At 30.9% G+C, this 24,918-nt stretch overlaps 2 protein-coding genes across 2 annotated transcripts in view; one reads left to right on the plus strand and one right to left on the minus strand.

Moving 5' to 3' along the window:
• Positions 1 to 8,848: 8,848 nt before the first annotated feature.
• LOC111634413 (mediator of RNA polymerase II transcription subunit 10-like) lies at positions 8,849 to 15,973 on the plus strand. Its single transcript, XM_023379178.1, has 4 exons — positions 8,849 to 9,077; positions 13,119 to 13,202; positions 13,326 to 13,428; positions 15,775 to 15,973. The coding sequence occupies exons 1-4, from the start codon at positions 8,956 to 8,958 to the stop codon at positions 15,871 to 15,873; spliced, it is 408 nt and encodes a 135-aa protein (XP_023234946.1). The 5' UTR covers positions 8,849 to 8,955; the 3' UTR covers positions 15,874 to 15,973.
• Positions 15,974 to 22,840: 6,867 nt separating this feature from the next.
• LOC111634411 (nuclear envelope phosphatase-regulatory subunit 1-like) overlaps positions 22,841 to 24,918 on the minus strand; it is a 16,576-nt gene continuing 14,498 nt past the window's right edge. Inside the window, exons 5-6 of the mRNA XM_023379176.1 lie at positions 23,093 to 23,147; positions 22,841 to 23,017 (exon numbers count right to left, since the gene is read on the minus strand). Of these exons, the coding sequence (XP_023234944.1) occupies positions 22,976 to 23,017; positions 23,093 to 23,147 (97 nt within the window). The 3' untranslated portion in view covers positions 22,841 to 22,975. The remainder of the gene's footprint in view (positions 23,018 to 23,092; positions 23,148 to 24,918) is intronic.

Here is a 24,918-nt window from a genome sequence, read left to right on the forward strand (position 1 = left end):
GTGGGCCCGAGCGATAACCGCGTAAGTCGAATTTGCGTAAGTCTGGGTATAATTTCGCATATAAATACATACAAATTATTTTTAATTGAGGCCGGAGACTAAAGAAAACAATAATTTAGAAAAAAATATTTAATAAAATCTTAGATAATTCATATGTATAACAATTTATATTATTAAAATCGTAAACCAAAGTTATTTTGATGTAGAAGGCTTCATAAAATCTAACAAATTCTTCTGACGGCTCAAAGATTTTTCTCCCGCAAAATTTCTTCGTAACATGCTAATAATTTTTTTTTATTTCTCGTTTTGAAGAAGAAATGCGCTCTTCGTTGAAGTCTATATTTTCTAAAATTTGTAACCCCTTTTCAATTGAACTGAGGCCTTTTGTCAAATTTCCAACCGTCATTCGATCTTCTTATTGAAGAACTTGATTTTTTAGACTCAGCTCAATATCTTGCTCTTGCTGACGTATTTCTATGAGCTCATCAATTGTCAGCTCCTGATTGTGGGAATCCAGCAGTTCTTGAACGTCATCACCATCCACTTCTAAATTTATTTGCCTGGCAAGATCGACAACTTCTTCAATCACATTACCAATTTCATCAAGCTCTGACACTGATTCCGCCTGAGTTTCGGTGATGGAAAAAAGTTGAAAAAAGGACAGTTTTTTCCAGATGTCATTTAAAGTTTTTTGTGAAACTTCATTCCAAGATTGTCCAATGATTTTCTCACTGCATCTAAAACATTGAATTGTTTCCAAAAGTCTTTAACAGAGAGTTCGTTGTTTTGTCTCAGTTTCATGCAGATGTGCAAACGATCGTCTCGTGTAATAAGCGTTGAATGTTTTAATGACTCCCTGATCCATCGGTTGAAGCAAGCTGGTTGTATTTGGTGACAAAAATACAACTTTCACACATGGGTCAAAATTAGTTAAAGTTGCAGGGGGGGTGACCTGGTGCGTTGTCGATTATTAGCATCACTTTAAATGGAATTTGTTTAGATAGGCAATAACGTTCGATTTCAGGTATGAAGTGATGACCAAATCAGTCCTCAAAAAAGGGAAGCTGTCACCCAAGCTTTACGATTCGACTTCCAAATCACAGGCAAACCAGCTTTAGATTTATTTTTCAATGCACTTAGATTTTTCGAGCGATAACTAGAGATTTTAAAGTACAATCACCAGCTGCATTCGTGCCAACCGTCACTGTCAATCGATTTTTGGCGGCCTTAAAACCTGGAAAGGTTTTTCTTCTCATGGGTGATAAAAGTTCTTTTAGGCATCTTCTTTCAGAACTGGTCAGTCTCATCTACGTTGAATATGTTTGGCCAGTGGCGGCCTTATCCATTGCGAGGCTCTGGGCGGCAGATCTTTGCGAGGCCCTGGGCGGCAGATCTTTGCGAGGCCCTTGTCCTTTGTGCAAAGTATGTGAATTGAAATAGTAGNTATTTAGATTATTGTGTTTCAAGTTCAAAAGTAGCAATTTATTTGTTCCAGACAAATTTTTAGCGTAAACGGAACTGATCCCTTCATTTTTTGATTGTTTTTTTCTATCATCAATTGATATGATGGTGCAGCTTGCAAGCAAAATGAAGAGACTTCCAATATGCAAATATAAATTCCAATGCAAATATAAATTCATAATCAGTATTTTAGTTTTTCGTCTTCTCATTCTTACCTGGATACGTTATTGCATAAAAAATTAAAAAATCTTACAACAGTGTTTCAAACGTAACTATTAGCATATTTCATTGTTGAATAAGAAATAATGAAAGTATATTTTTAATACGCTAAAAATTAATCAAACTTTAACTGAAAAGTATCTTTAATTCTATATAAAATTCTGAATAGATATTTTTTTTAATATGTAATCATACTTTATTTAAATGATAATTTTAAAATCTATTAAAATATTAAACTAAAAATTAAACGTTCGTAAACTGTAACATGTTTTTAATCAAACACAAAAAACATTAAATATAGCGCGATTTTGAAGCGAAATACCGCGATTTAAAAATTACACAAAAAATGCGCCGCATCACGAATCCAACCGAATTACGTAATGTTAAAGATTTTCCGTTCAGAAAAGAATCTACAATATAATTAGTAGTAACTTTATTCATATTATCTGTTTTTAGCAATGTATCCAAAGGCAAATATGTTACATTGATTTAGAAATCTCTAAAACTACTTCCTTCCATTTATATGAATTCGCGATCGTTCTAACGTCATCAAAGAAAGTATTTGTTACACATATCACCTAATAATAGCATTAAAATTTATAAATAAATTAATTATCGGTAAAAATTTACAGAATGAATAGATGAAAATCGTTAAAACATGACTAGAAAAATTACCTGCCACTTTTCCAAGACCAGATGAATGTATGCAAATTCAGTATATATGTTATGGACAAAGTGATCATTATTCATAATGACCAAAAAGGGCGCGCAGTGTGATAAATATTCATTAATTTATCAAATTGACCGGTCATTATGAATACTGCTATCACCTAGTCGGGCAAAGTGATAATAATAAGTTGAAAAGTGATCATCCGACATACACTAGCCAATTGGCGCTCTGAGTTGCTGATTGTATCGTGTTGAGTGCGTATTGCGTTTAGTACTGAATTTTAAATTGTGTGACATTTTAATTTGATTTAAAAAAACTCCACTTATTTCATTTAGAAATATTTATTTTTTGTAAATTATTTCAAAGTATTTAAAAAAACATGCAATCTTTTAAAACTAAGTACTATTAACTATATTATTTAAATGATAAAATTTTACCCAAGTGCACCGTAATGGCGGCGGTCGCAACTGTTTGTGCTCTGGACGGATTCCTCCCGGAGGAAAGCCGCCGATTATTTAACGTCACTAGATATTGATACATACTAGTTATTGATACGTGTGTTCAAGAACTACCGTGAATCAATATCTAGTGACGTTAAACAATATGCGGCCTGTCGGCAGCAGCCCTCCGGGAGGAATCCGTCAAAAGCACGAACAGACGCGACCGCCCCAAATTCGATACTAAACGCAACACGCACGCGCAACTCAGGTGCGAGTGCTGATTGGCTAGCATATTTTGGATGATCACTCTTCGACGCATTATTATCACTTTGCCGACTAAATGATAGCAGTACATAATGACCGGTCAATTTGATAAATTATTGAAATTTATTACAATGCCCGATTTTGTTGGTCATTATTCATAATGACCGGGCATTATGAATAATGCCCATATTAATCACTTTGCCCATAACATATACATTTTTATGTAAAATTCATTTTAAAGTTCAATAAAGATTTTTGATAGAAAATTATAGAAAATGATCGTTTGATTATAATTAAATACAAGGTATAATCAAAGTTTCAGATTGCCAGAACACAAAATATTTGTGAAAATAGAGAAATTCTTATTAAATAAAGTACAGTAATACCCCGAACTTACGCGATAGGTGGGCCCGAGCGATAACCGCGTAAGTCGAATTTGCGTAAGTCTGGGTATAATTTCGCATATAAATACATACAAATTATTTTTAATTGAGGCCGGAGACTAAAGAAAACAATAATTTAGAAAAAAATATTTAATAAAATCTTAGATAATTCATATGTATAACAATTTATATTATTAAAATCGTAAACCAAAGTTATTTTGATGTAGAAGGCTTCATAAAATCTAACAAATTCTTCTGACGGCTCAAAGATTTTTCTCCCGCAAAATTTCTTCGTAACATGCTAATAATTTTTTTTTATTTCTCGTTTTGAAGAAGAAATGCGCTCTTCGTTGAAGTCTATATTTTCTAAAATTTGTAACCCCTTTTCAATTGAACTGAGGCCTTTTGTCAAATTTCCAACCGTCATTCGATCTTCTTATTGAAGAACTTGATTTTTTAGACTCAGCTCAATATCTTGCTCTTGCTGACGTATTTCTATGAGCTCATCAATTGTCAGCTCCTGATTGTGGGAATCCAGCAGTTCTTGAACGTCATCACCATCCACTTCTAAATTTATTTGCCTGGCAAGATCGACAACTTCTTCAATCACATTACCAATTTCATCAAGCTCTGACACTGATTCCGCCTGAGTTTCGGTGATGGAAAAAAGTTGAAAAAAGGACAGTTTTTTCCAGATGTCATTTAAAGTTTTTTGTGAAACTTCATTCCAAGATTGTCCAATGATTTTCTCACTGCATCTAAAACATTGAATTGTTTCCAAAAGTCTTTAACAGAGAGTTCGTTGTTTTGTCTCAGTTTCATGCAGATGTGCAAACGATCGTCTCGTGTAATAAGCGTTGAATGTTTTAATGACTCCCTGATCCATCGGTTGAAGCAAGCTGGTTGTATTTGGTGACAAAAATACAACTTTCACACATGGGTCAAAATTAGTTAAAGTTGCAGGGGGGGTGACCTGGTGCGTTGTCGATTATTAGCATCACTTTAAATGGAATTTGTTTAGATAGGCAATAACGTTCGATTTCAGGTATGAAGTGATGACCAAATCAGTCCTCAAAAAAGGGAAGCTGTCACCCAAGCTTTACGATTCGACTTCCAAATCACAGGCAAACCAGCTTTAGATTTATTTTTCAATGCACTTAGATTTTTCGAGCGATAACTAGAGATTTTAAAGTACAATCACCAGCTGCATTCGTGCCAACCGTCACTGTCAATCGATTTTTGGCGGCCTTAAAACCTGGAAAGGTTTTTCTTCTCATGGGTGATAAAAGTTCTTTTAGGCATCTTCTTTCAGAACTGGTCAGTCTCATCTACGTTGAATATGTTTGGCCAGTGGCGGCCTTATCCATTGCGAGGCTCTGGGCGGCAGATCTTTGCGAGGCCCTTGTCCTTTGTGCAAAGTATGTGAATTGAAATAGTAGGCACTTATTAATATTAATATATACTGTACTATAAATTAAATTTATTTTATTGTTATAACTAATAGCCAAGGATAAAATAAAAAGTTTTAAATATAAACTTTTTTCTACTTGGTTGTTGCGCGAGGCCCCTCCAAAAGCGAGGCCCCGGGCGATTGCCCTGCTCGCCACCCCCTAAGGCCGCCACTGTGTTTGGCTGTTATAGCCACCTTCATCTCTCATAACTTTGAATTTCTCTAAATAGTAAGACGCAACCTCTTTATCAGCACTTGCCGCCTCTCCACTTTCTGCAATTCTATGCTATATTGAATCGGCTGAACCAACTGTTACTAGCTTTAAACTCTTCATCTTTAACCACCTTTCCAGCATCCTCTTTCAATCTCTCAAAAATCAGCTTAGATTGAGAGCACACCGTGTTCTGATCAACAGGACAATTTTTCAGATTTACTTAATTATCACACCATAATTTTAACATTGTTTCTATCTCAGCGATAATACCGTGACGTTTACGAATGATGCTTGAATTTAGAGATTGAGCATTTTTCGCAACTTCGAGAATTTTTTCTTTTCCTTTTGTAACTGTTCTGACCGTCGATTCCGGTAGATCAAACTTCTTTGCCAATTCACAAATTTTCATTTTTGTATCGAAGTCTTTAATAATGCTAACTTTACATTCCAAAGATAGTTTTCCTTTTCTTGTTTCATGCAGAAGAATTAGTTCTACTTCGTTTGGATGACATAGTAAAGTCTCTCGAGTCTCCGTAGATATAACAAACACAGAATAAATTGTAGCTATTCTTCGATTCCGCGCGACACGTCCGAACGTGTAAGCTGAACAATAGTGTGGGGGGTGAGTAATCGAGAGTTGTGTGGCGCTCAAACAAAAGACGAATCGACGAGATTTGAAAATCGCGTAACTCCGGATTCGCGTAAGTCGAGGTATTACTGTATAGAGTATTGCGGAGTGAATTTTATATGGGATATAATATCTATATAAACCATAGCGGGGAATAACAATTTCATATATTTATTAATTCTTATTTTGCTTTTACAATTCCATTGAATTTGGACTGAACGAAAATTAACAATAAAAAGAATGAAAAGTGTCTTCTAAAATAAGTGAAGTCTGTGACCAAACCGATCAATTGTTATCTAAATGGCGCATTGTCGGAAAATCATTGCCATTAATTGTAATATTCGGCTTAACAGTGTTCAAAAATACCCAAATTTATAAAGTTCGTAGTCTCAACTTACCGATAAAATCACTGCAAATAATGAAAATTCAAAAAAAAAAAAAAAAACGCTTGAAATCAATGACTTTAAATCGCACGAACCAAAGATCCAATCATTCGCAATAACAATAATCGCAACAAATTGTCACTTTTATTATTGCGTCGCCATGAAATGTAATGTAAGACGTTCGGATTTTTCACCGAATTTCGTGATTTTTACGCCTCTGTCGCTGAACAGACGGATTTTTGCGGATCATTCCTTACATATACATTCTTGTTAACAGTAATATGTATTCAGAAATATAATATTCTCGTGTTTCGTGTCCGTATAAAGATGAATAAAAATTTTCATTTTATGATGATCGTTCGAAGCGAAAAATGAATAGACTTCAAGTCTAGTAACCCCCTTTTAATCTACCTTGTTAAATTTACTTGAGTGAAACTTTATAATCTATGAATAAAATTGAAATTTTGTTAAATTAAGATGCCCAATTTTACGGATAAAAGCTTATCTATACTAATATTATAAAGAGTTAGAGTTTGTAAGTTTAGATGTAGGAGGTAATCTCCGAAACTACTCATCCGATTTCAAAAATTCTTTCACCAATATTTAGAATGGAACTTCAGGGTGGACATAGGCTGTATATTACTCCGTTAAACATTCATATAAATTAAAATATATCATCTAGGGTTAAGGCTTTTATGTCCAACGGATGGCGCTACGAGTGCGACGGCCTAAGTTTGCTTTTCTGTGAGGTTGAACTAAAGCAGATCATCTTCTATCTATCTATATAAATAAAAATGTAATGTTCGTTTCTTCCTACCGATTCCTTTGAAATTTTGACACAACGTTGCATTTGAATACGCATATGTTTTTATATAATATACATGTCGAAATTCCCCCCACTGGGGGGAGATGGACAGGATTAAGGCTTACCGTAAAGCACTCTTCTTCTATTTATACTATTTTAGATGCGGTTTTTTGCGTTTTTGATTGTATTTTAATAGGGTACGTCAAGAGAATGTATACTAAGAAGGGATTTTTCGAAAAATTCTCTCTCCCCCACGGGGGAAGTGTTATACATTTATAATAGATACATTTTGAGCCACAACAACGCGTAACGGGGTCTGCTAGTACATGATAAAGACTAGGAAGCGCTAAAATATACAAAAGATAATGAGATTTATTGAGTGATTAAACATCCCTCTTGAAAATTATTTATTTTTGCATATATGATGAATTAGAAATTTCATTTTACATGTGCTAAGCTATGCGTTAGACAAAAGAAAAGAGCTAATACGATTTCTAATCCAAGTTGTCTTCTGGCACCTGACATATCAAATCCAAACACGGAGAATAGCTCACTGCTGTTAATGATAAATTTTGAAATAAATAAATTCCTAATTACAATGATATATACACCTGTTATAAGAATATTTTATTTTCGTAATATATGAAGTAAAAAAATAAGAAAAATGGGAATATTTTAGTCTTAATTGTGGCAGAACGATCGACATTAAAATTATTCAATTACAGTAACTATAATCAGGGCTTAATTTAGACCTTCGCGGGCCCTAGGCAAAACATGTTAATTCGCCTCGCTCAGGATCCAGCAGGTAGATTACAACAGTGTACAAGAAGATAATAAGTCGGAAAAGTTAGATGACTGATGTGGCAGTGTGGTATTTCCTTACAAGCTCTTGAAAAGCACTAACGGCTATCTTCATTTTTAATAAGTTCACAGCAGTTGCGTGGCTAACCTCTTCCATTCCTGCGAGTAATTAGTTCTAAATCCAGTCTTTCTCTTTCGGTGATAGGACACTTAAAAATATAATGTGTACTCCCATCTTCCATCCCGCAGTGAGGGCAAGTACTGATGTTGCTGAGAGAAAATCTATGGAGGTATATGTTAAATCTTCCATGATTGGTAAAAAATTGCGAATTATGATGATCGATTTTAATCCAATTGTTGTTAATATGCTGTATAATAATGTCAGGAAAGAACTGAAGAGCCCCTACCATAGCCCCTGCTTATATTGAAATTTAGTACCGGTAAAGTAACTTTTGATAAGGATTCATCTTTTGGAAAATATTCATTTCTGTTCCGTATCAGTTATGACTAAAGTTAAAGAAAATTATTTATATTATTCACTGAAATATAAGAAATAGTTTTTTTGGAATCCGCACTCAACAAAAAGTATTCTTTTATACAGGGGTATGCATTTCCAACGTTTTTCCACTTCAGTCCGTTTTCTTAAAAACTTCATATTTAACATCACATTCAATAGATAAATTCAAATTCTTTTCGAACATTATGGTTTACAGTAGTATTATTCTTGTCTTTTTTAAAACTATAAGTTTCATTGAATGATACAAGTAAAAAGAAGTGAGTGGAAAAAGAAAAACGGTAAATTATTTCATTTCCATTATTGCAATACTTTTCTGATTATTAATTTACAGGTGTAAATTATTGAGATGGCTGAAATCTAGATGAATTTCTTTTATGATTTGTAATCTAAGAAGGCTTGTTAATCATTTTTATATCAGAGTTCGGTCAGACCCGCAATGGGGACTGCCGGAATATGCCATACATTTTTGTCTTTGTTCTTTTATGAATCTTTATATATTTTTTATTCTTATTATATCATATATTAATTTATAAGAAAAAGTATTATAAGTATTATATATTGAAAAGTATATGCTTATAATATCTTTTAAAAATATATATAATTTTGGCTATAAAAAAAGAGATTGACTCTGACGAATTTGGCAGCACGTTGTTATAGTCGAATGGCTACAGCTTTAATAATTGTTTGATTGTTTTTGCTATTTTCTGATCGTCTTTCGAAATGTCTTCTCCTCTGCAAACATTAGAAGAGAATTTAGAAACTTTTATCGAGACTGTTAGACGTTTAGGAATCACGGTTAGTGATTTTCAACCTCAAGGACAGACACTCTTGAATCAGAAAATGTGAGTAAATCATATGAAGTTTGCTGAATTGTTTACGTCAATTAAAATTATTGTCAACTTATGCTATAATGATATCCAATAAACATAGTCCTTAAGTTAGAATTCCATCCATTAGTACAACTTATTTTTCACATAATCAACTCATCTCTGAATGAGGGGTTTCCTACTCCTCAGAGTTGTAAACTCCTGTAGGAACGAAAGTCAATGGAACCATACCTGTATATGCGATCCTTCGTGAGATATTCGTCTCCAAAGGTTAGTTTTTACCGTGTATCAGTATACTGCCTATTTTCCATGCTTTGTGCTGGTCAACGTGAGCGATTTGACCAACATAGTTGTGCTCTGAGGTGCTAGCTCCCACATCCTCTAAAACTATAAAACATCAAGTACTCCACAAACAGTCAAGTGGGCTACTCAAAGCTGGCATAGTCATTTGGGCTAAATAGTTAAATGCAATAGTCTTGGTGGAATGAAATCACTCGCAATTGTGCATGGCCCAATTTTGAAGGTCTGTATCTCACAAAAAATCACATTTACAGGCATGGTTTCTTTGACTTTTTTGTTCCTATGAGTGTAATTGTATCCATCTCTATACTTTTTAATATACAAAGACCATTATACTAAAATTCTCTAGAATGCAACAAAACTTGGGTGCTCTTCTACTTTGTTATCCATGATTGATGCAACTTGTGTGCACTAAGTGATGTAAAGGAAACAAACAGTCTGACGTAAAGTTTATTTGATTCTCACTTGGTAAATTATACCAAGTGAGAATCAAATAAACTGCTTCATATTAATTTTCAATCTTTTTATTATTTTTAAAAATCACATTTCCATTATCATCACAGAGGGAATGTCTTTCTGTTTATAAACTTGGTTTCTTTAAATTTTTACTTACTTTCCTATAACTGTAATTTAATAAATAATTTGTTTTGTTTTTATTTTATTTTTTGAGTTTTCAATTAATATTTTAGTTTTTTTTCTGCAATTTTTCTGACATTTTTTTAAGTTTGAGATTTTTCAAAATCCAAGTAGTTTGGCTAATAAACACCATGTTACATTACATTCATTCAGAATATTACTGAAATTATTCCTTTGTTCTTTGACAATTAATTCATTGTTAAAAGAGGGAAGTAACCAAAATAGAAAAAATTTGTTAACATTATAGTAATTAATATAGATTGATGATAGATTAATAGATAGATTGAAAATCGATGATAAGTATCATAGATGTGTAAATACAAACGTAAGAAATGCTAGGAATATAAATGGTGATTACTAAGTATAAGTTATTGAGAATGATGATATGGATAAAGTATTGGAAAATTACNAAAAAATATATGGAAAAATAAAAATTAAGTTTAAGTCATTTTATTCGACTTTACGTCTGTCTGCCACAAATATTGAAGTCGTAATATCACTAGAAATATGTTTAAAGCACATAAAATCATATTATAATATATACATTTACAAGTATATACTGTATTTACAGTACTGTACATGCATTCGTAAATTTAAATTACTTTTTTCTGTACTATATTAAAAACTAAAATTTATTTGTTTGTAAGCTTAAAATAGATCCTTATTAACCATATATTATTAAAAATGCATTAATAAATAAAATACAGAACGGGAATTGGTAATTTATGGTTTAGCCTAGTGGCAAGTAGATTCGGAGACAAGTAAATTCGACTTCCGTTGTGTTTCGACTTAAGTCGTTCTCCTGAAACCAATTACTGACGTAAGGCGAGGTATACCTGTATTGGAAAATTACTATTTCAAATTTCATTAATTAACACTTAAAATTTGTAAAAATAAAAACAACTACAGATGATTTTAGAAAAGTGTCCTCAGATATACTTGTATTTTAAATGCGTCTGTTAAAATCATAACTGAGAAGTATATGTATGTAAATAATATTTTTATGATTAATCAAGTAATGCTGTAAATCAGGGGTGTCCAGCCCATAGGCCGCATGCAGCCCAATAAATGTGTAAACAAAACCAACAAATTTATTTATTTATTTATTTCAAAGGCATAAACCTCAAAAAAAGGTTTTACAAAGCCATAACAAAGTAGAGATGTTGCAAGGAAAATTTTATTTTCCTTGCAACATCCCTACTTCTTTATCAACTTTATTATACTTTTTCCATTTTAGTCATACATATAAGAAGTGTTACAGCACTGTTCAGTGCTGTTTCATGGTACCCCTGAAATATCATTGTTGTTCCCCAGTTGAAAAATACTGCATTAACATGCTAATTGTTGGTTAACATATTTTTAGAGGATGATTTTTATGTAACTGCATGGAGGCTTTTTTATGGTTTGGTCAAAGAGTGCATCTGAATATAGACTAACAAAGCAGACCATAAGGTCAACTTTGTTTTTCACAAAATTTGATTTGTCAGGTTACTATGTGCAATTGTTCTCTGGTATTTTACCATGTAGTACAGTACATAAACAGATGATATAATAAAACAGAATTATTAATGTCTGTTTTGTTATCTGTTTCTGGTTATTTATCCAACTTTGTTTTATTCAAATTTTTTTTTTTTTCTTCAAAATATGCTCCCAAAAGTTCCAAGCCTTTTTTTTTTTCATTAAATCTTCAAAACAAAACACTTTTTCCAGGAGAGAAGGCTTTCTCTTTTCAATAATTATGAGATGGGAGCAAAGATTTTTAAAACAGCATTGCATGCATGGCATTAACCCTCACACTGCATGCAGTGTCACATTGCACATGGATAACAAAACAGAAGAATGCCAAAAATTGTTTAATATTCTAAGAAATTATTTGATATAATTATATTTAAGTAAATTATAAAAAAAAATTTAGCAAAAATATTATTTCAATTGTTATACTATAGTGGAATCCCGTTTATTCAGATTTCTGCTTTATCCAGATTAAAAACACAATCTCTATCTCAGAAGTATAAAAGATCAACATAAGGAAAGCTTAAAAATGTGAAAAAATCAAAGAACTAAGTACAGTAGAGCCTCGATTATCCGACTCAATTGGGGACTGCGGTTGGTCGGATAATTGAAAAGTATGAAAAAATCCATTATTAGTGTAGTATATTATTATATCCCATGTAATTAGTATATCACTATTAACCTACTTCGCGTTGAATTTTCATCGATGTTAAGCCTAACAAAAATTTTTAAAAATAATAATCGTCGCTATTGTTTCGTTAAAAATTAGAAAATTAAGCCTCGTTTAAATACTGACTCCCTTTCATGGTCGAATGAGTGTTGCCAGCTAAAACACGTAAAAATAATATTAAAGTAGCCAAGACATAGCCAAATATTGTAGCACCACATCACTAGCGGACATTTGAAATTTGTCGACTAGGACGGTCGGATAATCGAGGCACTACTGTACTCTTCCCTGAATGTGACATTGCAGCATGCAAGAACAGACTTATTTTCAATGAATCAGCATATGATGTTCATTGTTATGCATTCGTGGGAGTGTTCTTTGAGTTTATTTAATTAATTAATATCTTGTTGAATCTTTTCTAATCTAACCTCTTAAAAATTGCTACTTTCCTGTTGAAAAAAAGTGCTTCTCACTGCAGTCAACGTGTTAATAAGTTTAATGTTTGTAATCTTGCAAGTTATTATTCACTCAACACCCACAGCAACTATTATTTTGCTGAGTTTCAGTCACCTCCAATCTTTTGCAAAGTAAACACTGTGAAAATAACTTCTAAAAGAAAGTGGTTGTTATAATGGAGAAAAAATTTGAATATGAAGTAAAATGTATATAAGATGTGTTATTTCTGTCATTAATGAATTTTCTGGATTTTCAGTCATCTGGATCCTGTTTGAGTGAGATAAATGGGGTTCCACTGTATATGTAAGAATGCATTGGCAAGATTAAAAAGTATTGATATTTTTATAAATTCATCAAATAATAACAATAGATAATTTTAAACAATCAGTTAATTTTCTAAAATTTGATATACTATGTAAGTTATATAATGTATTTTAAAATGTGGTATTAAATATTTTTTTGAAATAAAATTGTTATTTTGCTAGAAATGAAATAGTTAATATTATGCAAGAAATAGATAAATGCAAATCACAAGTACAAGATATACAAGTACCATTAGAAGTATTTGAGTAAGTAATGTAATATGTATTTTTACATTCTAAGTCATGTTTTTGCTGACAGTTTTATTTATTTTGTAATGTAAAATTTTTGTAATTTTTAGTTAATTTTGAAATGATTTATTAATATTTTAGTTACATTGATCAAGGAAGAAATCCACAGCTTTATACAAAAGATTGCATGGAAAAGGCATTAGCAAAAAACGAACAAGTAAAAGGGAAAATTGATTCTTATAGGGTAAATATTTCATTTTCAGTTTAATATGCATTATTTATGTTTTTCAGATTAATATTTGGAACAACAATAATAAAATAGAGTGAAATGTTTTGAATTAATATGAGAAATTAATTGTATTAGTTGTAGTCTTATTTAAATTTGCTGCTTAATGTTATCAGTTGGTAATCATTAGTATAGGCAAGTCCCAAAGTGATTACAAAAAGAAAATTCCACTGTACTTCAAAAGAAATAATGCTATTCTATATATACTATAGCATATTTTAAAATCAGCACTTCTTCAAATCTATACATTATCATGATATAGATTAATAATCTTTCATAGCAGGAACTAGCCAGGAAAGCGAGGTGTTTAAAGCCAGCCATTTTTTTACATGAGAACAGATTAATCATTTTTACATTACTTCTTATGGGAAAGGTAGGTTTGGTATACATCCTTATTTGGTGTAAGTCCAAACAAATAATATCATTTTCTTAAAAAGTATAATAGTCACTTTCAAATACTCTGGAACTTCTTATATCTTTGAAGTTAAAATTTTGCATAACATAATACAGTGGTACCTCAGTATATGTCTGCTTTAGAATACGTCAAATTCGGAATACGTCCTGTTTGGACTAAACAAATTTTGCTCAGTATACAACTTAATTCAATTATATGCACCATCTATGAACAAGTAGCACTATCAGTGTACTAGACCAGACTAGCTGTTTGCAGTGCCATGGTTTATAACTTTGTTAAATTTCTTTTGATTTTAATTTGTAAGTAAAATTTTATTATTTTTATTAATCATGAATTGCAAAAAGGCAAATGAAAAGCAACAGAAAACTAAAAACGTGACTAGAATCACAATGGAACTGAAAAAAAGAGATTGTTGAGAAATATGAAGGTGGATGCGTGTTCGAGATTTTAACTGTTGCATACCGTATTCCGAGAACGATATCATCAACAATCGTAAAAAATAAAGACATTATTAAACCTGCTAACATTGTGAAAGGGGTTAATTAAATCAATTTTTAAACATAGATCGAAGACATTAGATCATGTTGAGAAATTGTTTTTGCTTTGGAATACCGAAAAACAGTGTGCTGGCGACAGCGTATCAGAAGCAATTATTTGCGAGAAAGCTAAAAATATACATGCTGATCTCATGAAAAATCAAGCAGGAATTAGCCAGGAAAGCGAGGTGTTTAAAGCCAGCCATTTTTTTTACATGAGAACAGATTAATCATTTTTACATTACTTCTTATGGGAAAGGTAGGTTTGGTATACTTATTTGGTGTAAGTCCTTATTTGGTGTAAACATCCTTATTTGGTGTAAGTCCAAACATCAGGAATGGATTAAGGTCGTATACCGAGGTTCCACTGTAATAATAATTTTAATCTTTCACTAGCAATATCAAAATTATATGCTGTTTTTCTAGTAATTTACTTTAGATCAGCTCTAACCCATCAAAAAAATGGGAGAAGAAATTAAAAAATTAATTTTCACTTAACTGTAAGAGTTTTATTGAACTATAAAATTTACTGAATGACAATGATAAAACTAAACGACACAATTTTCATTAGTGGAATTTATGTTAATTACAAGTCTACTTTAATGGAGCTTTCTTTATTGAGTAACAGTTTTATATTTTTGGGCAATTAATCCGATCATCAGGAGATACAAAAATGAACTAGCGTGACAACATTCACCTTTATCTGTCCACATACATAATATAGTAGTACAATGAACAGATTTAGGTGACAGCTAGCAAGTAAGCTAGTTCACTTTTTTGTACCTAATGATAATGAGCTTGAGTGACTGAATGTTCTAGAGAACTGTTACTAAATTTGAGTAAGCCCTAATAAAGCAGATTTTTGTAATTTTAAGAAATTGGGGTTGTGTTCATTATTTGGCACCTGTATTTCTATAAATTTTAACAGTTAAGTGATTAATTTATAACAATAATTTTATATTTTGAGTTTCATTTCACTTATAAATCAGGAGTAATTTATTTTTTTGAATATAACTCGGGGGCTCTCACAGTTCATAACTTGTTTAGGAATGACAAAGATATATGATCAAGAAGGTAGAACAATCTAGGGTAAAATAGCAAACAAAAGAACTTCAAATTTTATCTTTTTAATATTTGAATTTAGTATGTTTTACAGAAATAAACGTGTATTAAAAGAAGCTGAGTGAATAGTTCTCAGCTGCTATCAAACATAATTGGTTATTACAAAATAATCAAATAGTATTCTAGCAGCCAAGTAATTCTGTGAGGCTTTTGGTTAAAGTAGAATTGCTGTTTGCTTCATTACATACAAAACAGTACTGTATTTAATCAATTTTTTCTTTTTCTTTGCAGAGATTCAAGGCTCTTCTCTTGGTCGAACTTAGTAAAGTCTTTCCGAACGAAATGGCCAAATACAGACAAATACGAGGAGATGATCGGTCGACATCGTGAATTTTATTACAACATACATTTGAAAACACGTTGTGTTGCATTTTAAATATTTTATTATGTATATTGTCCATGTTTTTGTAAAATATTTCTTTTGATTAAAATGTTATAATTTAAATATGTAGTCAACAAAATTTTTTTACAACCAATAATTAATCATATCAAAATCAACAAGTATAATAAAATATAACTAAATTATACATTAATAATCAACTTCTTAGTTTTTATAAAGAATATTCTTTTCAATTAATTTTGATAATGAAAGTCATTTAAGTCGTCATATTATAATTTTTTAATTTTTCACGATGAGTTGATAATAAGTGCTGAGCCCAAACAGGAGTTGAAATTTAGTACATCACGAGTACATACATTAAGAGGGAATTTTAAAAAATTTCCCTCTGCTAGGGAGAAAAAGCAGATTAAGGATTATGCTGAAGAACTTCAGTTCTACTGTACTATTTTAGATGTGGTTTTTTTGCATTTTTGTGGAAAATTAAACATATTTTTAGACCTATCTAAAAATTCTCTAAAGAGGGGACTTAATATCCTGTTTCACTGGGTGCAAGAATTAAGTGCAAAACCCAAATGGTTAGGAGATGAAATTTGGTACAGAGGATATGTCATGAGAACATACACTAAGATTTTTTGAAATCTCCATTGGGGAGAGGGTTAAGAATTACCCTGAACTCAGATTCTACTGTACTATTTTAGATGCAGTCTTTTTGTGTTTTTGCAGAAAATTAAACATATTTTTAGACTCATTCCATCTAAAAATTCTCTAATTAGTCTCGGAAAGAGGGGGCTTAATTTTTGCACCCGGTGAAAATGAGTAAGATTGACTATAATCTAATAATAATAATCTTCGTTATCATTACTTTTTGCCCGAGCAACATCAGGCTCATCTGCTAGTTTATAAGCTGAACAAGTAACAAAAAGTTGACATAAACTGATTTCTGCTTTGAAAAACAAATTTAGTAAAATGACCAGTATAGATATTCATAATGCATGAATGACTAAAATAACAACTAACTTGTGTTTTTAGTGGCTTTTTAAGTTTATATAAATTAAGTAGTGCTATAAATCTAATTCAAGAAGCACTTATACAATGGAACTCATTATGGATGGCTGATGTTGATCCAAACAAAATTATAGGAAAACTAGCAGGTAGGCCTGGCGTTGCTCGGGCAAAAGTAACAGTAGCAAAGATTAAGATTATTACGTTATAGTCAACCTTACCCGTTTTCACAGAATGCAAGAATTGGGTCCCCCTGTTTCCGGACTGATTAGAGAATTTTTAGATAGGTCTAAAAATAGCTTCGATTTCCCGCAAAAACAAAAACTGCATCTGCGTCTTGCACGTCGCTTTCTCTTAACAATTCCATTGTTACTTAACACTTCTATTGTTGATGGAAGTGTTAAGCCTTATTCCTGTCCCTCTCCCCCAGGGGGATTTCGAAAAATCCCTTCTTAGTATGTGTTTTCATGATGTACCTTAACTGTGTACCAAATTTCAGCTTTCAACTCCTAACCGTTTGGGCTCTGCGCTTATTATTATTATCATCATCAACCCTTCTCGATTTATATATATAGATTATAAAAACTCATTTGCTGTAATGGACTTTTGTTTCATTCATGCAGTCATCGTTTTGTTTATTTCATCATAGTTATTTACTCTACTTTGCAAAAAGTAAATAAAAAAATATAAAATTAATTTTTAAATCATTTTTTGGTATAGATTTTCACATTTAGTTTTTGTTTTGTTTTCCAGTTGAGTAGTTTTGTTCAGTTTTGGTTTTTTCTGTTCTACAAGCAACGAGTCTTGGATTTGCCCACCAATGGCCAACCAAACGCTGATAGTTGGTTGTGAGTTTGCATGTTGCCGACAGACTGGATACATGGAGTTTTCTGGGTTTTATTCATATTTGTAACATTTAAATAGAGGCCAGTTTCCCATAAGTTTTTTTGGGAGGCATCACCCACATCATGTTGCCATAACCAAATAAACTAAATCAAACATTGGATTTGTTGTGTAAAGCCATGGATCATAAAAGAAAAGAAAGCTTTACATTTAACACAAAAAAATAGATAAACTAATTCATCAGTCTGAAGATGAAAAATCTCAAGCTGAAGTTGGTAAAGAAATGTCTCTGAGCAGGCAATTTCAGACATTTGAAATGCCAGAGAAAAACTACATGTTTTTCTTAAAACAATTCTTTAAATTATTTCAAAAAATAAATAAATATAACAGCAACATTGAAGGAAAGTATTGTTTGCATAAGCTTAGTAAAAATCTAACTTATATACTTTACAACTGAAATAATTGCCTTTTGTCTGCATTATTGATATACAGTAATGGACAAGTTTATATTACTATATACAATAGAATCCCTTGTATTTGTGGTAACAAATCCACTGAAACGAGGTAAAAATACATTGATTTGGTATGTGGCTTTGGAGAGAACATCCATGAACTGCAGATATTTTCTCTGTCCATTATCAAGATACATTCTAATGTGATTCTACTCTACATATTACGGACTAATCCATTACTAATCGCAATAAAATAGACTTTTTGTTATAATGGACCAACTCCTTCACTATCATGGTGGTCTGTTATATTGAACTTTTACTTTATTAAAAAATTTATCTTTGCACAAAAAATTTTTTGAAACTTATAGTTAGTTATTGCATTCATGTTTGATACAAACAAAAATCATAAGTTGGTGATACAGTAGTTATATTTTAGCAAAACTATTTACTTAATTAAAATGGACCATCTTGCATGTATATATTCAATCCACTGAAATAACTCAAAAAATATACATTCTATGAAAAAAGTTATTGAACCAAAAATGTTGGTTTCTTTGAAAAGTCTGTAGTGCCATCTGATGAAATTGATAATCTGTGAAAATGAGGACAAATTCATTTTCTTACATAAAAATTCTCATTTTTTTATTGCATAGTATGATTTCTATATCAATCATTTATTAGAAGTTACAAACACTTGAAGTTTTATACAGCCATCGTGAAGGGCATGCATAAATCTGTGGATATCCATGAAGTTCATTGAAAAATGAAGAAAAATGCTAAAGCAATAATCACTAGGACATTATTTGGTGATATCACTCTTTTTTTCAAGTAATGAACTGGTACAAAGACTAGTGCCATTGTGTTAAAACCACCAAACTTGTGACAAACAAAAGACATTGATCTTGATTCCACCAAATAATAATAGTTTTCTAATGAATATTTTATCATTTTTCCTCCTTTTTTTCAATGAACTTCACAGATTTATGCATGCTTGCATGGTGGCTGCATAAAATTTCACTCAACTTCTGATAAGTACTGTACGTCTTTTGAAAAATTTTTTTAGACAAAAGTTTGTTTTGATATAGAATCATAATATGCAATAAAAACAGACTTTTCTGTTAAAGAAAATCCAGCAACGAGTTGCTCAACTTTCCCAGCAACATTTGGTGGCACCATCTGTTACAATATTTTATTTAAAAAACTTATATTTTTAACTATTATAAAATGACAAAAAGCTTAATTTTGAGGGTAGGAATGGGTTTTATAAAAAATTGTAAATGCTAATAATGAGTAAAATCATCATTAAGTCTGACCAGGGCCGGATTAACCCACTTTGGGACCCTAGACATTTTCTTCTTACCAGGCCCCCTCTCTCACAAGAAATAGAGCACACAAAAAATATAAAACAAAACTAAATAATGTGAAAAACTAAAACAAATCTTAAATTTTTATTAATAAAAAATATTTAATATACAACAATAAATTTAGTTTTTCTAGAAAACTTTGAACAGTTTGTTTATAAATTAAAAAAATTGAAATTTATTTTATTAAATGTATAACAAAAGTTGTTATACAAAATAAATATTATCTTAAAATATTAATTTTCAACAAGACTGTGTCTTGTTTATAAAATCGTACTGCCTGCTGTGTTACCAGCTTAGAGGTATGAAAGAGTACATGTCAGGAGTTGCAATAAGGCACAGAGTATTAAGTGCCAAAATTATGCGCGCATATAAAAAACCAGACTTGTAGGTAGCCCACTCAGAGGACCGAGAACCGAATCTCTCTATAAGCATGCAAACCGAAGTAAAGTGGTGAGAGTACCACCCACAGTCGTTCTAGGAACTGGACTGTGACCCTAGGACTGAACACATAGTATTTTCTTTGTTGAATAAAATTTGTAATCTAATGTTGTAAATTTAGGAGTGCTTCAAATATGACATTAAAACAGGGTTTTATGTTGTTACAAGTAGGTTTTTTAACATTATCTAGTATAGATAAAAATTTGACATTATATTAGGGTTGTCGTTACATCCGATGACGTTATAATCAGGTTAAACTGTATATTGTTTGTGCAAAATAAAAAAATAATTTCGGACGATACAATAGCCACGATTATTTTTTTCAAAAATGGGAAATTTTCGTTAGGCATCGACAAAAATTCAACCCGGACCGACGCACAACAGGGAGAAATTTCTAAATTGGATAGGTTAATTTCATCGAAAATGCATGGTGGACGACCTCGTGGTCGTGGCTGGCGAAGTTTGAACGATCGCGCCCAAAAGCAGCGATACCAAAGAAGATTGGAGAATGAGAAAGAGATCCGCTTTGAGCGTCAAAGTGATTCCGCTTAGTAGTGTCTCCGAGACATAGTCGTGTCCCAAATACGGTTTTGCCGTTTTACTTGTTTAATTTAACCTTTTTTGTTAATATTTAAATAATATCATATTTTACCAGTTTTACCAGTATTATACTGTTGTCCAACAGAAAAGTAAACTATCTTATTTACAAATCTTTTCAAAATAGACAGTTTGACCGGGCCCTAGACATTTGTCTATGCGATGATCCGGCCCTGAGTCTGACCCTACTGGAGATACACATGACCCCCTTTACCTCCCCATCCCATCAATCTTTAACCACCAAAATTTAATAGCAGCAATCCCCTAATAAACAAACCTCCCTGCAAAATTTCAGAAACTTTTGACAAAAAGCACAGGAGTTATAAAGCTTCGAACAGAGTGAATAAAATTGTGCTCCCCACTAACATCCATACCTATAGAAATTACCTCAAATTCTTTTGTGTTTCTTGACATTTCAAGGTGTCCTAGATCTAAAAATGTAAAAATTTTGGAGGATCATTTTTTGACCAATTGCTGGGAAAGTAAAAATGAAGCTGACTCAGTTTTCACCAATTATAGTGTCATCTATGACAAAGCCATTAAAGTCTAACATTTTTAGATGAATGATTTTCGTAGGATATGTATTTTTTGAGTTACTTCAGTGGAATGATTAAATAGATCACTCTGAATATACTCAAAACTCTTAGTACTGGAAGACAATCAATTTTGGAATTAAACTGTAAGTGTATTGAAGCTGCCTGCAGTGAATTTAATTTCCATGTAAAAAGAGCAAAGTCTAGATAGTCAAATAATATATATATAGTTTTCCATCAATCCTCATATCACCAAAAGCCCATACTAAATTTACCCTGAAGTTAAACAAGCTTCTGATTACTTAAACACTCCTTTAGTAATATGCTGAATATTATAATTATTATCCTTGGTGAATTTAAATCTGTCTAGATCTTTTTCTTTTTGGGGGACGAAATACTTCATGATATTGTGTGATTGTTGTTTAGAGCAGTGTTTTTCAAGCATCAGTGATGGTTCGTGAAATTTCACCAGTCTGCAGAAAATATTTGACCATACTGATGCTGGTGCAGTTGATTACAGGTGACAATTGCATAGTAATTTAGAGTTATTGTATGTACTTTGTTATGTACAGTAACACTAGATATATAAGTATAATTCATAGTCACATATAATTACTTGGTCCACATTCCATAATTTTATGTCCAGATGAGAAAAATGTTGAAAAACACTGGTTTAGAGGAAAGAATTCCAGATCCACTAATAATTAAATAAATGTAATAACAACTAATTGAAAAAAGAAAATGTTAAAGAAAATACATTCAGGTCTTAATGCTTTCAAACCTCTCCTGAAAAAACTTCTGACATCATCTCAGTCTCTCACATATGTTCTTCATGGTAACTCTAACATTATTTTTCCCATAACTTATTAGTTTCTGCTATTTTTTAAATTATTTAATTATTATATTTAAATTAAAAATGAACTTTAAGATATCTTATTGATTTAAAATAAAAATCAGTTAAAGAAAAGAATCTCATCAAATCTCATTAATTAGCAATCAATTATTTTTAACTTTTCATAATTCTTTAGGAGATGAAAACAATAATATGAATAGAGTAAGTTCATTTTGTTGCTAAACAATTGAAAATGAAAAAATTTAAATTACTATCCTAATATTTTATAGAAGTTATTTATTTCCTTAAAGAATCAGCAAACAATATGTAGTTTCTTTGTGGCCCATATAATTCTGTATTTTGACTCATTGATACATCACAAATACAGTTGTCCCTTGATAATCCGACAGGTATGGGACCAAAGGTGTGTCAGATTACCAAAAGTGTCCGGATTACCGAAAATAATTACATATTTCGCATTGTTTTGCTAGCAGTAACTTACAATATTCTCTACTCCAACTGTTCGAACAGAACTGCTCAAATAAAACACAAGAAATGTGTGTCATCGAGTAAGAATTGGATGGGGAGATTCACATCGCGACATGCTTCTGTGCAAGCAGACATATAACGGGGACGGGTACCTTGACGGGAGGTGCGTCGGACTACTGAGCATGTCGGATTAAAAAACGTCGGACTATAGAGGGACAACTGTAATTAAATACTCAAATGTATGATGAATTATATTAACACAAAAATATTTGTTTTGATGATTGTTTATACATATAATGAATAATTTCATTTAATAATTACTGAAATAAATTCAATGTTTTAATAATTTTTAAGAATTAATAATATTTACATAATTAAAAATTAAGTAACTTAAAAGCCATTAAAGAATTTTGCTTAAAAGAATTACAATATTTTTATTTATATATATGTATATGTTTTATGCAAGGAAGCCTCCAATTTATGCATTTTAATTTATAAAAATATTCATTTTGAAATGAAGGTAGGCTTCCTTACACTTGTCGTCAGGATGTTGTTGGTCTTGGTTTCAGAATCAGTCTTCCATTCTGTATTTAAATTGAGTTTAATAAGAATTATAAATCATTAATAATAATATATTTTAAGTGGAAATTAATACATACATCATCACAAGACATGTTGAAATCTCCCAAAACTTGCCTCACTCTTGAAACAATTCTATTTAAAGTTAAAGTACAACTATAATATATTAGTGATGGATTTATTTGAATGATTCATTCAATTATTCAATCTGTAAAATTTCAGCTAAATTCTTGCAATTTCTCAAATATTTAACACTAAAATGATATAACCACTCTCATATTTTTTCACATTAAACATAAAAATGTGAAAGTCCTCAACATACTTTTAAAATTCCTTTATTTATAACCTATTACAAATAAAAAGTATGTAATTCTTTTTAATAATAACCATTTTAATGTATAAAATTATTTTTACAAAAATATTTAAAACAACAGTTTCAGTGTTTAAGCAAACTTTATCAACTATCCACTGGTGAAAAACAAAGCAAAACATACAATTTAACTAATTCATTGAATTTGGCCATTGATTTTTACAGCATATGAAAAGAAACTGTCCAAATATGTAGTGCAGTGTTTTTCAATAAAGGCAAAAATAAATTTTTGGTGAGAAATTTCAATTGTAGACAAAGATTTTTGTAACTTTTGGTTGATTTTTAAGATTGAAATGGATAAGAATCATTCAACAGACCCATCAATACAAGTTATTATTTTTTAAAAACATTAAAACTATTATTCTGCTAGAAAAATAACTAAAATTTGTGGTGACCATCTTTTTGAACTGTAAGAAAAAAAATAATTAGATAGATAACATTTTCAAAATTACACAGATTACATTTTCAAAAATTATTATATTTTGTTGTTAATGATTTATCATCAAAATAAAAATTACTAGTAATAGTAAAATGAATAAAAGGATGTATTAATGTTATTCAATTTACTACTACTAATATTTTTTATTTTGATGATAATTCATTAATATATCTTAATGGAAAATATAAACTATTCATATTCATCAATTTAAAATATATTTTGACATAAATAAATGTGATATCTTATCTTTGACAGATTTATAAAAAAAATAATAAAAAATACATGAAGCAACTTATTGATGATTAGGCTTTAATAATGCTTGTTTAGATGATAAAGAGATATTAATTCTAATCTTATTTAAGAAGCATTTTTTTTTCTCAACTTTTCTGAACTAATAATTTCTCAATGAATGATGTGTGATGCCTTTCACTTTCTCTAATATTCATTTTTTTTACCAAGAAAGGAATGGTCATTCAAATAAGATTCATATAAGACTCACCAAATAAACCATCACCAGTTCATAACCAAACAGAAAAATTTTTGCTATGAACGTTTTCATCTATATGTAATAGACATCCTCAGGTATTGATGATATTGAACTAATGGCTAGTCAAATAGTCTAGCCATTAGTTAAATATCATCAATACCTGAGGATGTCTATTACATATAGATGCATAAATTAAAACACCTTAATTTGTTGCTGAGAAATATATTTTAAAAAACAAACATTTTCAACCTGATTAACAGGCCATCCTCAGATCTAAAAAACAAAAATGGAACAGATACGTTCCATGTATAGAATATAAATATTTAAATCAAAATTTAGAACAAAAATTTTTAAAAAATACAAGAGAAACGGAAGAAAATATAAAAATAACACAAAATAAAATTAAAATATACAAGAGAATATATAAAAATAACACAAAATAAACTAAAAAATAAAAAATATAATAAATCTTCCAATAAACTAATTCTAGCTTGAGTTTTCAGTGAACTTTTTAATCATGTATTTCCACGCCGACGATAGGCTCTCAGCATCTCTCGCATTTAAACATCCCTCACGTAGCCTACTCCTATATATTTCAATCTTCTCCGCC

This window comes from Centruroides sculpturatus, unplaced genomic scaffold, assembly GCF_000671375.1.
Source record: "Centruroides sculpturatus isolate CEXI.00-Female unplaced genomic scaffold, Cexi_2.0 scaffold809, whole genome shotgun sequence".
Taxonomy (NCBI): Eukaryota; Metazoa; Arthropoda; class Arachnida; order Scorpiones; family Buthidae; genus Centruroides; species Centruroides sculpturatus.